The sequence below is a fragment of the Fukomys damarensis genome, unplaced genomic scaffold, assembly GCF_012274545.1.
Source record: "Fukomys damarensis isolate Sample0158 unplaced genomic scaffold, DMR_v1.0_HiC HiC_scaffold_30, whole genome shotgun sequence".
Lineage (NCBI taxonomy): Eukaryota > Metazoa > Chordata > Mammalia > Rodentia > Bathyergidae > Fukomys > Fukomys damarensis.
In genome coordinates, this window is record NW_022900942.1 from 47,920,332 (window position 1) to 47,936,359 (window position 16,028).

A 16,028-nucleotide genomic window follows, 5' to 3' on the forward strand; every position below is an offset into this window, starting at 1 on the left:
AAATTTTAAATCTATTAATAAGAACAAAAATATAATCATATAAAATCCACATGAGCCTAATACTAGTGAATCTCCATGTGTCTGGGTCCCGCTGAGGCTGGGCTGTGGGTGTGAGATGACTTCCTCTTACAATCAGTATTAGAGGTTTAAGACAACTGCTGTATGTAATTCAGATGAGATAATGGCTGGCCTTCAGGGGTTACATAAGAAGGGGATAACCATGCAGGCACATGGTTGAGCAGGCTTTCTCTTGGTCAAGAAGTGAAACTGTGATGCTTCACCAACACCCTGTCTAGTGTTGGGCTCTGTGGCTAGGAGTTTCCCTCTTGTTTTCTCTCTCTTCTCTGCTCAGGAGTATTGGTGTTTGCCAATTCCTCATTACCAAGACTTGGTGTGACCCAAGCCTGAACCAGCCCAAGTCATGAAAACAATTTTTAAAAATTAGGAAGGTAATAGAGGGAGTCAAGAAAAGGAAATAAAAATCAAATATCCAGGATCTGACTAGGAGGCAGCAAGGTCATGAGTACATGAGGAGATGCAAAGACACATCCTTACGAGAAATAAAAATCAGAAAAATGAGGAACTGGAAAACATGCAGATAACACTTAGAGACTTCATGGGGTTTGGCAATAAAGTGCTGAGAGCTTGCTGTTCCAGCATGAGCAATATATGCCTTTTGGTGGGTTTTCAGGCTGAGGGAACAGCATGCGTATGGAGTCTGGGGCATGGAACAGCATGTGACAGCAGGAGCCCCGGGAGTAAGTGGTGGTACCAAGTGTAATCCCCGAAGCAGCATGGCAGTGCCATGGCTGGAAAGGTCACCTGATACTAGCAAATATGAAACCAGCTCTCTACCTCATGATGGAATATGATGAAATTTGTAGGCAAAATGCTTTTAGAATTTTCATTTAAAAATCAGATCAATTTATGTAGTTTTCTCTTTGCCAATAGGAAAACCAAGTATAGTACTTAAGAGATAAACAGTCTTGCATCTAATATACTCAGCCATGCATATGAGAAGATATTTTCCCTAATGTTTGCTTTTCAGTGGTGCTACTTCAGAGCAGGCTTTGTAAAATTAGAACTGCAATGTAAAATGCTATAATGACTAGCCTTAAAACAGTCAACCCCACATGAGGTTCTCTGAGGCAGCGTAAGTCAAGTAGCTTATAATTCACGTAGAAAATATACAGGAACCAGTGAAAATATAGCATAAGGTAAAATTTTAAAAGGGCTTAACTGTATAGTATCAGCTGTCCAGGTAACAGAGCTTCAGGAAAAGGTCTGTGTGAAACTGACAAAATCTCAGGGAAGTCGAGGACTTTAGCTGGACCTGGATAGAGGGAAAGAATTGAATCATGAAAAGGAGACAATGCACTGCCAAGTGTGGTGGTACATACCTATAATCACAGCACTGGAGAGGCTGAGGCAGGAGGGTGACCACAAATTGGAGACAAGCTTGGGATACATAGTGACTTTGCTTCCGAGAGAGAGCGAGAGAGAGAGAGAGAGAGAGAGAGAGAGAGAGAGAGAGAATGTACCCTTTAGGGGAGAAATTATGTGCTGCAGGCACCCATTTGGTTGAGGGTCCTAAGTGAGGGAGCTGAAAGTATCACTAAGGCAACTGAAATAGTACTCCTTCTCAGAAACCATTGGTTTCTGAAATATTTGGGTCAAATGAGAAAGAAGCTCTTTGTGAATTCAGCCCACAAGTTACCACTAGAACATCGTTCAGATGCCAGCTTCATTCTTCCTGTGAGCTTCAGGGGTGATTAAAAATAATAATATTGTCTACTACTGGTGAGAATGTTGAAGCTAAAAATAGTAACTGGGATTGTCAGTTGTTGACATTTCCTGGATTATTTATTTAAAATAACAGTGAAGGAGCCTCAAAACAGCCACAAATATCATCAGGGATGAATTCAATCAAACAGGTTTAGAAGAAATAACACACAGTGTCTCACAAAAAAAAATAAAGAGGAAGAAATATTTCTAAATTCAATCAATGAGATTATTGTTGCCCCAGTACTAAAACCAGATGAAGATATGACAAGAAATGAAATGGCAGACCAATATTTCTAATGGACATAGATGCAAAAATTCCCAATAGAGTTGTAGCAGACCAAATACAATATTAAAAGGAAAATATTTTATAACCAAGTGAACTTTAACCCAGAAATTCAGGGTTACTTTGTCATTTAAAAGCCAATCTAATTTGTCATATTAATGGGCTAAAAAGAAAAGCTATCTGGTGTCATTAATAGACGCAGAACAAACATTTGAAAAAATCCAATGTTCATTCATGATTAAAAACTCAGCACACAGAAGGGAACTTCCGCAACTTGATAAAGGGCATGTGTGAGTCAGCTTTCTATTATGTGACAAAATATCTGAGATAAATTAGTTATAAGGAGGAAAGCTTTATTTTGGTTAATCATTTTGAAGGTTTCACTTCATGGTCAATCGGCTCATTGATTTTTGGCCTACGGTGAGACAAAATACTAATGGAGGAGTGCTGGTGGTAGAGGAAGCCACTCACTCATGGCAGGCAGGAAGGAGAGAGAAAGAAGAAGAGGGAAAGGACAAGGAAGAGAAAGAGGAGGGGGAAGGGAGGGAGATATTCCAATATTGTCTTCAAGGGCAGGTTCCCCAAGGACCTAACTTTCTGCCACTAGATCCCACCTCTTAAAGATTCCACCACCTCCCCATAATGTCAAGGACTGGGCGTGAACCTTTGCCGTAGGAACTTTTGGAGAGAACACTCCAGAGCTAAACTATAGATGGCATCTACAAAATTGCATGGTTAACATCATACTTAATAGGCAAAGACGAATGCTTTCCCAATGAGATTAAGAATAAGATAAGGATGTCTACTGTCATTGTTTCTATTCAACACTGTACTGGTGATTCAGTCCAATGCAATAAGCAAGAAAGAAGGAATTAAGCTTTGATTGCTTCAGGCCTGACACAAAGAAGAGGGACCGGGTTCTCCAGGAATGCTTCTGATGTTCTCCAGCACATGAGTGGACATCAGATACCTTGCTTGTGCAGACCAGCTTGTCCACTGTGTAGCTGTGTCACTTCAACTTTAAGTATCCCTTAACTTCTTAGAACCTCAATTTCCTAAGTATTGGAATGAACATAATAGCAACCCGCTGGCAGATTGTTGTGAGGATTAAGTATACATATGAAAACGCTTGTAAACCGTAAAGGGCTATTCCAGCATCTGGTTTTGCTACATTCATGTTGAACAAATGGGGATCAATGTGTTCTACAAAGATGCAGCAGGGAGGTGTGAGGGTTTGAGATGTGAGGAGCTAAGTTCAGAGTAGGTTCTCCAGAAAGGGCTGAGGATCAGGGTAGAGATGTGCTCTAATATTGTTTCGTGTGGTTAATGAGACCAGGCAACAGGGCACACTGGCTGGGGTGCCAGCTTGGGCTGTGTCTCTCCTTCTGTTAGGAGTGAAAAAGGTGGGGTATGGCATTTAGTGGGAGCAAGAGGCAGGGGTCACAAGAGCCCTGGATGACATCTGCTCTCAAACCCTTTCCTTGCTGCTCTACTCTCTTTGCTGACTTTTAGACACTGTCCCCATGCCCCCCAGACTCCTGGCTCAAACATTGATCTTACAAAGTAATCTACAGTGGGACGCCAGGAGTAACTAAACATCTGACCACTATAGAAAGCATCTGCATTTAAAAAAGAAGTCCTAGGGTAAAGGCAGTGCCCATGATGGATCTCCAGAACTTTGCAGGGGGCTGGGCTCATATTTTCTGTATGGAGTCCCCTCTTCTCAAGCTGAATCGAGTGATTGCTTGTCCTATTACAGGGGGTGGCAGAGGTGGGTGACAAGCCTTCATGAGAGAAGGAGGCACCGTTTGTACAGGAAGAACCACAATGTGGGGGGGGGGAGGTTGGGAGGAGGTGAGCAGAGGTGGCTGTTAAACAATATGCCTATGACTGGCTGGCTAGAGGGCTCAGTGATACAAAAGCCAGCTAGCTGGTCTGGCCAGCCAGAGGAGAATGGCCAGGAGACTGGGGGTTAAGCATGACACTGCATATGTTTGTGATGTTTGTTTATTTTGCAGGTACCTGGAATCAAACTCAGGACCCTGGGCTTGCCAGGCAGAAGCAGCCCCACTGAGCTACACCCCTGGCCCTTTGTAAGGTATTTAGTGGTTAGTAGAGTGTAGCTGGGCTTCTGGACAGATGAGAAGAAGCAAATTTCCTCAGAATGATAACAGGTGTTTGGTTGAAGGTGAGAGTAAAAGTATTCAGGTCTTTGAGGAATCATAAAGCATTATGTTCCAGGTCTGGGAACAAAACTTGCCCTGTTGGGTGGCTGCTTCATATAATGGGAAATTACAGGGGCTTATTCTGGCCACCACTTGGGTTGGCAAACCTTCCTTCATACCTTTCATGCCTTTGAGAAGCTGTGTCATTTCTGGACATGTGTCAGTTGTGCCCTTTGTGGTTAGGGATGTATCTAAGGTGTGTATCTGAAGAGCTTTAATTGTAGAAAACAAGGAAGAATAATATTTTGATGCTTTATAATTGTGATCTTAAAAACTCTGGGAAGAGTGAACAACTGGCAGTTTATCTCTTGTTCTTATCAATAACCATAGACATGGCCTGGTATCTCTGGACTCTTTCTTTTTACAGAGGCCCAAACTGTCATATCCACATTTCTTAGGTCTCTCTTGTGACAAGGGTTTGAGCACAGGCCACAGGCCCCAACCACCTAGTAGCTTCACTCAAACCTTCTTTGGGGAGAGTTTTGTGGGAGAAGACAGCAGCATCCCCCTTCCTGGCATGGGCATGGAGGAGTAGGTAGGGGTGTGTTGCTAAGGCAGAGGCAGAGGTGGTGAGCAGAGTGTGCCTCCTTTCATTGGGGCTCCTTTCAATCTCTGCCATGCTGCCAACTGTGCTTTGACACCTGGGACAAAATAACCCTACTCTGCGGCCATGAGCTCTTCTTACAAATTCCTCTTTCTCATTTTCCACCCATCCTTCCTAAGCCCTTCAGCCGATCAATGTCTGAGAACAGTTCAATCACTGCACTGAAAACAGTTCCTCTGTGACACACATATATGCATTCGCTGTTTGATACCACTCGGATCCAGGCACAGGGAGTCACCAAGAGTATATGTCAAAGGAATCACAAAATGAGCTAAGACTTTTATGGTGAAATTGATCTTAAAGATCATTCCTGCTTTAGAGATGAGGACTTCATGGTCTAGAATGACTCCATGCTTCATCTGAGGTTTCACTTGAGTATGATTTCTATCATCCTTATTGTCTCTCTCCTTGCTAGGAGCATTTATTTGGCAAAGTAGTTTTTCATTATAAAGTTTGGTGAAAAGGTCTCGATCACGTGAAATAATCCAAACTGTCATTTGCTGCTAGTGGAAAGGTAAATTGACACAACACTTACAAAAACTGTTTGACAGTTACCTATTAAACCGTACTCTGGCACCCTGACATTCCATTCTTGGTATAACCCAGTAAAATGTATACCTGTATATACCAAGACATACGTACCTACGATGCTCAGTGCAGTTTGATTCAGAAGAACCAAAGATGGTGGAACATCTACATGCCCACTAGAAGAATAACACACACTATAGAATATGCTCAAAATGAAAAACAGTACAACAATGGCAATGAAATAGTGCTACATGCCCCAAAGATGAATCTCACCAGATAAGATAGACACATAAGAACACATAGAATATGTGTGCCATTGCTTATCTATGAAATTCAGAACTAACCTCTGTTCTTGAAAGCCTGGACAATGGTAATGTTGAGTTATGGTAGCCTCTGGAGACTGACAATGGGCCTGTATCAGGGCTTTTAAAATGCGGAGCATCCTATTTCTTAAGCTGGATTACCAAGCATGTTTACTTTGTAAAAATTCATCAGGCAATCCACTTATGATTTGTATATTTTTTGTATGTGAGTTATGCTTTAATGAAAATGTTAATTAATAAAAAACTCTGACAACACAGGCAAACAAATTTGATTAGGTAAACAAAATTTCCTTTCAAAGATAAAGGAACCAAAGACAAAAAATTAGATGACCCCCTCCCCCAATAAGGTTCTTGATCTACTAAATCCTCCAGAGTCTATAGTTTTTGGTCACATATTTTTGGTGTCTGGACACCCATCCTGTCTCAATCAGAGCCTCATTCCTAGGCATCTATTATTTTAGACATAATTCTAACACTTGTGTTACTCTGTCACTTCAGTCCAGAGTATATAAAAAAAAAACCCAGAAAATGTGTAAGAATATGAGTGTGTGGTGGAAGATGTCTAAATACAGCCCTTTAATGGCAGAAATGAAAATCAGAAGGGAAACACTGAAATAGCAACTGTGAAGGGTTATTTAATACAAGGAAAAATGCTTCATATATCTGCTCATGGGAACTTCCTTGAATTACAGCAGCTTAAAAACTGTTCAGTTTACACTGAAACCTCTAATCCCCCCAAAAAGTTCAGAGATTTAATGTAAGCAGGTGGGAAACAAATAGAACATTTCAGAGAAAGCTGCATAATAGGGGCAGGGAGTTATGAAAGTGAATGGGAGAAGACAAGAGGTCAGAGCCACTGGGTCTAAGAACTGGGATCAAAAGAACCAAGAAAGAAGCTGAGCAGGCTGGGGGTGGGGCTCAGTCCTTCATACTGTTCCTTTTCCCAGAATGATCTCCCTTTCTCAGCTACACCCTCTTCTATCACTGCTCCTTGTCCTCAGGGCTGGGACTCATTCTGAGAGCTGGGACGGCTGGCTCACCTACTTCCAGGCAGAGATAATAACATCTACCAAGGCTGAGCAAGGGATATCCTGGAGGGAGCCTCGATTTCACAGTGAGTGTGTGTGTGTGTGTGTGTGTGTGTGTGTGTGTGTTGTGGGGCAGGGCAGGGCAGGGGAGGCTCATGCACTTAGAAAATGAACAGCTGTAAGTCTCCACATTGTCTGTTTAATTCCATAACTGACTACCCTCGAAACTTTTGGTCTGACCTTCTCTAGTATTATCTCAATGTACCAGCACAGCTGATAGAAACAAAGGGTCATGTGTGAACAAAAGCAGACAACATAGCAGCAGAGTTAGGAAAATGATTTTGGGCAAGGGGGATGGGAGAAGGCTGACAATTTAAGAAGGTGAGTGTTGTCACAGTCTGGGGATTAGCAAATTTGAGGTTTTAGGAGAGCAAAAAAAGGGAGAGAATCTCAGAGATAGGAGAATTATAGTAATTATAATTGTTTTCTTTCTCTGTGGTATGCACAAAGAGCAAGTGTTAAAATAATAATTCATTTTAAGTATTGGGTGGAAACTCTGGCAAGAGAAGGGTCAGTGCCCAGAGTGGGATTCATGGGGGGAGCACAAAGGTGAAGAAAATGCCACCCTGGAAGCAGGCTCCTGCCTCTCACAATGAAAGATAAGTACCCCACTATTTGGGAAATCCTCTGTCAGCCTTTTTGGGTTATGTTTGTAGAGCTAGATTGGTGTTTACTTATAACTGGCATAGATTTAAGAAGTAATTCTAGTAAGCAAAATGGCTCTAAAACTATTTGCCCTCGTTCAGACTTCTCACAACAATACTACCCATTGAGACCGACATTCAGAAAGACGATTGCATGAGCCTGACTGAACCAGCTGTGTGTGTGTAGGGGGCACAGCTGTGTGTGGGCCTGGCTTGCGAGGCTCCTGCTCACCTTGTCACTGCTGTAAAGAGTGTTCTGGAGTTCAGTTGTGCTCACCCTGCCCAAGAGTATGTGGTTCTGAGCACTATCACGAGGTTTCTCTCAGGTCTCTCCTCAATCCTTTTTCATGATATCTTTAAAGGGTGGCTTTTTCAAATCTTACTATGACCCTTCCCAAGCCTCTTCCACCCACCATCATTCGATGATACCTCCTCCCCTCCCTCCATCATCTCCTCCATTAAGTGTAGGAGATCACAACTTCCTGCCAAGGCAATTTAAAAATGCATCTCCTCCTCAGTCACCTTTCCATCTCCCAGCCCAGCTGCAGGGAGCCCAAAGCTCCATGTCCCTTGTACCTATTCTTCATTTGAATCCTTTTAAGTATGCCTGGGGATCCCTGACCTGGGTCCTCTTATGCAATGAGATAGGGGTGCCACAGCCCACATGACTGAAGGGTCCATGGAGTGAGAAATGATGGTGGGAGATTAAGAAAAGAAAAAGAGACATAAGGTGGGGCCAGGTGGGGCTCTAACTCCTGATGGGAGAAAAAGATCCCAGGCAAATGTAGCTTCCCATGTAGCTGCACATCTAATAGCTCAGAATACAGTGCACACCATGCTTCCTCTTTGGGTAGCTACGAGCTGGCAATTTTGAAAGTCTTGACTGTAGCAGCTTCAAGTTTCTTCATATCACCAAGGAGCCCCATATCAACTGCAGCAGCAGCCATTTTTATAGAGTGAGAAGTGACTAGCATACTTCATACATATTATGAAGATAAGATATGCAACACATCTTCCATCCAGTAGCAGCATGATTCCAAATATCTACTGCATTCCCTGAGATTTTTGTGAGACAATAAAGTGGGCACTCTGTGGCTCAATGAGTTGGAGTAGCTCAACAAGTACATTATGTATTCATGATCCTTAAGTCTTAACTAGGATCACAACTCTGGCTGAGGGGTCACAGTCATGTCATCAGTATCCCACAGTGGCTCCAATTCCATCAGCCTTTGTCAAAAGAAATGTGGCATTGATGAGGAACATAGGTGCTGCAGGTACAGGTAAAGAGGTAGAAGAGACAGCACACAAAAGGGCTCACACTGCAGCAGAAGTGAGACACACCTTGCAAGTTCTCAAGAATAAGGAATGACTTATCCTTGAGATAAGGAGGGAATTCGGGAGAGGCTTATTAGGCACTGTCTCAACATGCATGCTAGCAAAATATGAGTCATCAATGTTAATCTATCTATAAGGTAACATGACTTACACATGCAGCAAATTGTATAGTCTCTCCATGTGTGAACACTGGGCAGTGACTGGTACTACCCAGATGGATATGGAGCAGGTTTCTCACCACCTCAAAACCTTTGATCCCTTGCACAGTTGTCTTCAAGCATTTCTCATATTTCTTATTCCTATCATCTATGGATGCTCTGCTTCTTGATCCTTGACAATTCTGGTAATTGCCCACTGAAAGCACATGTCCAGCTGGGAAGACACACAGAAGGTCTCTCCTTCCTTACTAGATTAGGGGATCTCTGAGAACAGGAACTAAGAATAGTTGTTTTTCTTGTATTTATCTCCAGGCTCAGGAATAATCACTTGAAGGGTAATCTACAGGTACTGGTTGACCAAGACTGACCAGGAACATGGAACTGGACCAGTTGGCTAGGGAAGGCTAAAAAATAGTGTGTCAGTCAAGATAAAAAGGATGAGTAAAAGTTAATGACACTGAAAACTACAGTACTCTGAAAAAAAGAGATCAAAGAGGGTATAAGAAAATGGAAAGATATCCCCTGCTCCTGGGTAGGAAGAATCAACATAGTGAAAATGGCCATACTACCAAAACTGCTATACAGATTCAATGCAATGCCAATTGAAATTCCAACACTATACTTCACAGAATTAGAAAAAAGAATCCAAAAATTCATTTGGAACCATGAGAGACCTAGAATAACAAAAGCCATCCTAGGCAACAGACACATGGCAGTGGGTATAACAATTCCCAATTTGAAACTATACCACAAAGCCACGGTTATAAAAACAGCATGGTACTAGCAAAGAAACAGACATGAGGATCAGTGGAACAGACTGGAAGACACAAAAATAACTCCAGATGTACTCAGCTACCTCATCTTTGAAAAAGGAGCTGACCATCCCCACTGGAGGAAAGATAGACTCTTTAATAAATGGTGTTGGAAAAACTGGATCTCAACATGCCAAAGATTAAAACTAGACCCTTATCTCTCACCATGCACTAAACTAAAATCCAAGTGGACGAAAGATCTAAATATTAAAACAGAAACACTAAACTTGCTGGAAGATAAGTTAGGCAGAACTCTGGAAGACTTTGGCATAGGAAAAGACAGGTAGAAGCAGGGAAACAATTCTTAAGATGGTGTATCAATCCAAGAGAGACAGATGATGGTGGCTGGAATAGGGTTTTGGATGGAGATGGCTGAAGGGGAGGTGTGAAGGGAAACTTCCTTGACACAGTTTAAACAACTGTTAGGTAAGCCTGGCATTTATTGAAATAGAAAACACTGAAAGAAGAGCAGAGAGGATGATTACTTCTGTTTTTCTATGCTGAGTGCAAGGTGTCTGTAAGCATCTGTGACAGTTGAGTTTAATTCTCAACTTGACTGGATTAAGAGACTTCTGGAGAAGTGAAGAGATCATGGAGAACTATACTCATCAGTGGATTAAACCACTAATATTCATAGCTGAATGTGCTGTTAGGAAATGGGGCCTAGCTAGAGGTGGGTTGCTGGGGGTATAAGGTATATCTCTCATAGATACTCTTGCCCTATACTCTGCTTCTGGTTGCCATGAGTTGAGCAGAATTCTTCCAAGTCTCTCTACCATTGTGTTTCCACTTTGCAGCCTGCTGACCATGGACTGAACCCTCTGAAACCATGAACCAAACAAACCTCTTCTTTAAATCATTATGTTAGATATCTTCTCCAGCAATGAGAAAGCTGACCAATAAAGCATCTGAGTTTATTTCTACCTGGGTGAAAGAATTTTATATTTGGGTATGCATCTTTAGAGAATAAAATTGGTAAGAGCGGTAAATCTGAAAGTGATCTCCACTTAGATGGTAACTGAGACCCCAAGAAGCTGGGGATAGTACAGACTGGGAAGGGCAAGGGCCACTGGACACAAGGGACTTTTGATGTGGAAGAGTTGGAAGAGCTGCTTCCAAACATGGCTGCTCACAAGAGCACCTGGGAAACTTTTAAAATGTATACCTTCAGGAGAATGTGACTATAATGTATATTTTGAAAAACCTATAGTAGAATTAGAAATGATTTGGTAAAAGAATATTACTGTTAAAGAGGCAATGACTGGTTAGGAGAGAGGAAACAAAATAATGGTGGTGTTTGAGATATCAAGGTGAGGATTTCAGTAAGAAAGCATTCGACAAGATCAGGACTGAATTTAATAATGAGAAGCCAAAATGATGGTGCATCCATTTGTCTGACTTCTGAAAAGTAGCAAGTTGACATTCAAATTCATAGGAAGAAAAGGGCTAAAGGTGTAGGGAAAGTGGGAAGGGTAGGGGAAAGGTAGTAAGGAAAAGGAAAAAAATAGGAGAAAATGAAAAAATGGAAATAAAATGTTTGTAAATGGGGAGGGGAGAAGGGTGTGAAGGGAGGGCAGGGACAAGAGGAAAAAATGAGAACCAAGCCCTGTCATGTAAAGGTACAAGATCCCAATAATGAATTTAACTGTACTGTATACCTAGAATGTACCAATAAACTCAATGAGGACAAAAAAAAAAGACATTCAAATTCAGCAAATACAAAAAGTAGATCGGCAGAATGTCCTGTGCTCAATGCCCTCACAGACACATGCACAAAATGGAGATGAGAAGAAGGGAAAGAGGGTGTGTAAGGTAATAGAAAGCCTCTCAGTAGTGGTAGAATATGATCTGTGTCAAAATGGATGGTAACCAGGCAAGGAGCTAAGCAATCCTAGAAGGGGAAATATGGAAACAAAAGTATGATCACTTAAAATAATAAGGTATACCATGGGAAATAAAGTCCCTAGCTGAAGCACAAGAAGTTAGATTTCAGGGAGGGAGAGAAGAGGGTAGGGCCCAATTCCTAAGGACCTTATATGCCAAAATTAAAAATTTATTTGGCCTTTACCCCAAAGGTAAAAGAGCCTCGAGGAATAAAAGTAGGTGGTATAGTTAGATTTGTGATGTAGAAAGCACATTCTGTCAGTCAGAGGGAAGGATAGTCTACAACAGTGGTGGTGAACCTTTAGCATGTGTGCTACAGCAGGCTGTTTGTATCACTGAAAACTCTAAAAGATTTGCCATCACTGGTCTAGGATCAGGGATGAATTGGGAAAAGACGGAGACCCAAACTTCCACCTGAGGACTAGTGCAGATCCAGACATGGGATCTGGAGTTATAAGGGCAGTAGCAGTGAAGAAGAGAAGTACGCTCAACTGATGACTGATACCAAAGAGGGTTTGCTTAGCTGACTGGTTGGCTGAAGGCATGAGTCTTTGAGTCTGTAATATGTAAAAGATTGGATTTAGTTGAGGATAGAAATAGATATCCAATGTGGGAGAAAATATTTCAACACTGATAGGGTATTCCAATCTCCAAATGAGAGAAGATGTAACTGTGTTAGTCAGCTTTTCTTCACTGAGAAAACAACTTAAAGGAGGAATGGTTTCTTTGACTTACAGTTTTAGTCACTTGGTTCCTTTGCTTCTGGGTCCATGGTGAGGTGACACATTACGGTAGCCAGCATGTGGTAGAGCAAACCAGCACATCTTACAGTACATGGGAAAGGGGATGGGGAAAGAACATTCATTCATTCACTCACTTCAATTATTCCTCCTAAATTTTCAGCATCTCCTAATAATGCCGTCAAATAACGAATCTATCAATGCATTAACTCATTGAGGAAATCAGAGCCCTCACTATCCAATCACTTCCCAAAGTCCATCAGCTGACAACCAAGTTTTTAGCACAGGCTTTTGGAAGACATTGGTCTGTTTTGTTGTTTTTGAGACAAAGCCTCACTTTGTAGTGCAGGCTTGCCTTGAGCTCACAGTGTAGCCTCCGCTAGCCTCCAACTTGCATCCATGTTCCTGCCTTAGTCTGCTGAGTGCTGGGATTACAGGCATGCACCATCACTCTGAGTTTGGAAGACATTTTAGATCCAAACCATAACAGTAATGATATTGCTACTTTCCTTGACTGCTTTCTTTCATCTCTAAATCATCCTATTTCTTTCAAATACCTGAATTCATATGTCTCTTTAGCTTCCAACTAGTCTCTGTATGCACTTTATTCACTATTTAATTAAAACAATGTACCAATGATTTCAAAGTATTGTAACTGGGGACAGATACATAAATAAGATATAATTTGCCTTCCCCTCAGAGATTACTTTATAAACCATTTAGCCATGTTACAAAGGTTCTGAAGAAACATAGTAGTATGAGGCAAAGTATAAAGGAGTAGGGCAGATTCATAAATAGGTTTTAGTACGTCCGTGACTTCCCTAAAATCTGAAAGGTAAAACGCTATGAGAGGAATGCAGAAAGGCAAAGGATAGTTTACAGGTCAAAGGGGTCTTTAAGCCCCAAAATGCTAAGGAACACTCTAGTCTATTTAGTCGGTATTGATACACAAACTTCTTCCCCCAGAGAAAGCAGTGAGTGACCAAGGGGACGCTAAAAGTTTGGAGATCTATCTAGTCTACTGATGGTGGACAATTTCTATTCTCAGACATCAAAAGTGACCAGTGTTCTGACTCAACGTCAGAAAAGTCAACGCAATAATTAACTTTTAAAAACAGTTATTTAAAAAGATTAGATGTTTACTGGGGAGTTCCAGCCATGTGCCCCAGGGCCCCGACTCTGAATACCAGGGTAGCAGGGCACCGCCCCACTAACACCTTCCCGCGCCGAAGGAATATACTAGGAGTTCCACCTTTTAGGTTTCACTAAGAGAAGTCAGAGAACTCTTCCGTAATCCAGGCCGGGTTTTCAAGCATGAAGACGGAAGTAAGCGCGAGCCGGAAGTCCCAGAGCCTGGACTAAGAAAGGGGGAGGGGAGCAAGAGAAAAAACAGGGTAGGATGGCGGCTCAAATTCCAATCGTGGCTGCCACTTCCACTCCAGGGATTGCTCGGAACAGCAAGAAGAGGCCGGCCAGTCCTTCCCACAACGGCAGCAACGGAGGGGGGTATGGCGCCAGTAAAAAGAAAAAGGTATCCAGTTTTGGCTTTGCGCAGGTACTCTGTCGCGCTCGTAATTTGCGCATGCGCGGGGTTGGATGGGACCGAGAACGCATGCGTGGGATCGCGGCACGGGGCGTGCGCGTGTGCGTGTGCAGTGCCGGGAGGGGCGCGCTGCAAGCTGAGGCCGTCACTAGTGCTTGGTGTGACTTTTTTCCCCTTCATTTGGATACCTGAGGTTTGGTTAAAGAGACACCCGCTTTGTATTGTGAGGGGAGAAGGGAGCTTTTTACTGATAGTAGAAGACCGCCTTTGGACAGTATTTCAGAAGTAGGTGGGGCTCCCCCGCGTTCTTCTTCGACTGTCATAGGTGCAAAGTGCCCTGATGTCCTCCGTGGAGAATTACGAAGTCGCGTTCATCTGTGTGGCTCCCCCTCATCCTTAGGAACTTGCTTTTTTGACCCTCAGTTTTTCCTCAAGGAGGTTCCCCTTGAGGTTCAGGGAGTTAGATGAGATGACTGTAAAGCTCTGAGCACAGCATAAGGCAGAGATTTAAAGTCATTTGGTGAACCAGGCTCTGCATTCTCCGGAAAGAATTTTCAACACGGTGGCTTGAATGGGTTAGTGTTTTCTCTGGTCCTACACGGTATTCACAGCAGTAAGAGAGCAAAGATGGAGTGTTGGTGCCCCTCCGCTCATGGTGTGTCATGGAGTTTGCCCAGCGACTGTTGTATCTAGATGGACACTGCCCTTGTATTTGATGACTCTCCCTAATCTCTTGGTACATCTTTGAGGTGAGGTTTGAATGTGGTAAAACGCACAAATTAAGAGTACAAATCACTGACTTAATTTGTGTATACACCCATGGCTGCAGCTCAGATAAGATGGCATCTCTAAGGAACCCAATAGCTGGGTGTGGTGGCGAACTCCTGTAATCCCAGCACTCTGAAGAGGCTGAGGTAAGAGGATCATTGCAAGTTCGAGGCCAGCTGGAGCTACATAGTGAGTTCAAGGCCAGCCAGGACTACATAGTGAGACCCTGTCTTTAAAAAGAGAACTGAACTGGGCCTATTGGCATATGCCTGTAATCCCAGCACTTGGGAGGCAGAGGCAGGAGGATCGCTGCGAGTTCAAGGCCAGCATAGGCTACATAGTGAGTTAAAGAGAAGCCTGAACTACATAGTGAAACCCAGTCTCAAAAAACCTAAGGTTGGCTGGATATTGAGCTCAGGGTGCCTGCCTCCAAAGTGCAAAGGCTAGAGTTCGATCCCTGGTACAAAAATAAAACAAAACCACCTAAGGGCCCCAGGAAATTACTCTGTTCTTCCCCTACCAGCGATAACCGCTAATCTCGAATATAATATAAATGGGATCTTATGGAACACATTTTCTTTTGTGGCCTTCTGGGTTCCTTTAGGAAACCGTATTTTTGAAGCTCATTCTTTACTGATATGTTATATAAAAAGCTGATGGACATTTGAATAGTTTACAGGGTTGGACACTTTATTTATTTATTTATTTATTTTTGAGACAAGGTCTCACTATGTTGTCCAGTCTGGCCTGGAACTCCCAGCAATCCTCCTCCCTTAGCTGCCCAAGTGCTGGGATTACAGGTGTGAGCCACCACACCCGGTTCAGGTTTTGGCTTTTATATAGAGACTGCTGTGAACATTCTTGTTCAAACAAGTCTTTGTATGGATTTATGCTTTCCTTTCTGTTGTTTTTTAGTGGAATTTCTGGATCAGAAGGTAGACACACATTAACTAAGAAGCTGTTAAATGGTATTTCCCAATATATTTTCACAATTTTTCATTCTTACCAGCAAAGTATGAGAATTCCAGTTCTTCATCTTCAGTAATACTTGGCATTGCCAGTCTTGAAATTCTAGCCACTCTGTTGAATAGATAGTGGTAACTCACTGTTTTAGGTAACTCACTGTTTCTTTGATGGCTAATACTAACCACCTTTTCATGTGCGGGCCATTCTAACATCTGTTGTGAACTATCTTGATTATTTTTCTAATTTTAAAAAAAATTGATATGTATGGGTTTCTCATATGCTCTTTTCTCTTTTTTTTTCTTTTTTTCTTTTTCTTTTTTTTTTTTTTTTTTTTTGGGGAAT

At 42.3% G+C, this 16,028-nt stretch overlaps 1 protein-coding gene and 1 long non-coding RNA gene across 6 annotated transcripts in view; one reads left to right on the forward strand and one right to left on the reverse strand.

Annotated features, from left to right (window-relative positions):
• LOC104871942 overlaps positions 1 to 13,731 on the reverse strand; it is a 40,037-nt gene extending 26,306 nt beyond the window's left edge. Inside the window, exons 1-2 of the long non-coding RNA XR_783006.1 lie at positions 13,662 to 13,731; positions 12,405 to 12,493 (exon numbers count right to left, since the gene is read on the reverse strand). This is a non-coding gene — a long non-coding RNA (uncharacterized LOC104871942). The remainder of the gene's footprint in view (positions 1 to 12,404; positions 12,494 to 13,661) is intronic.
• Ino80c (INO80 complex subunit C) overlaps positions 13,719 to 16,028 on the forward strand; it is a 23,024-nt gene continuing 20,714 nt past the window's right edge. Inside the window, exon 1 of one of the 5 annotated variants that reach the window (XM_010638045.2) lies at positions 13,719 to 13,964. In XM_010638045.2, coding sequence (XP_010636347.1) covers positions 13,809 to 13,964 — 156 coding nt within the window. In that variant the 5' untranslated portion in view covers positions 13,719 to 13,808. Of the gene's footprint in view, positions 13,965 to 14,022; positions 14,146 to 14,257; positions 14,528 to 16,028 lie in introns of those variants that run through there. The other 4 variants (XM_010638046.2, XM_019209597.2, XM_019209598.2 and 1 more) reach the window with 4 other exon arrangements.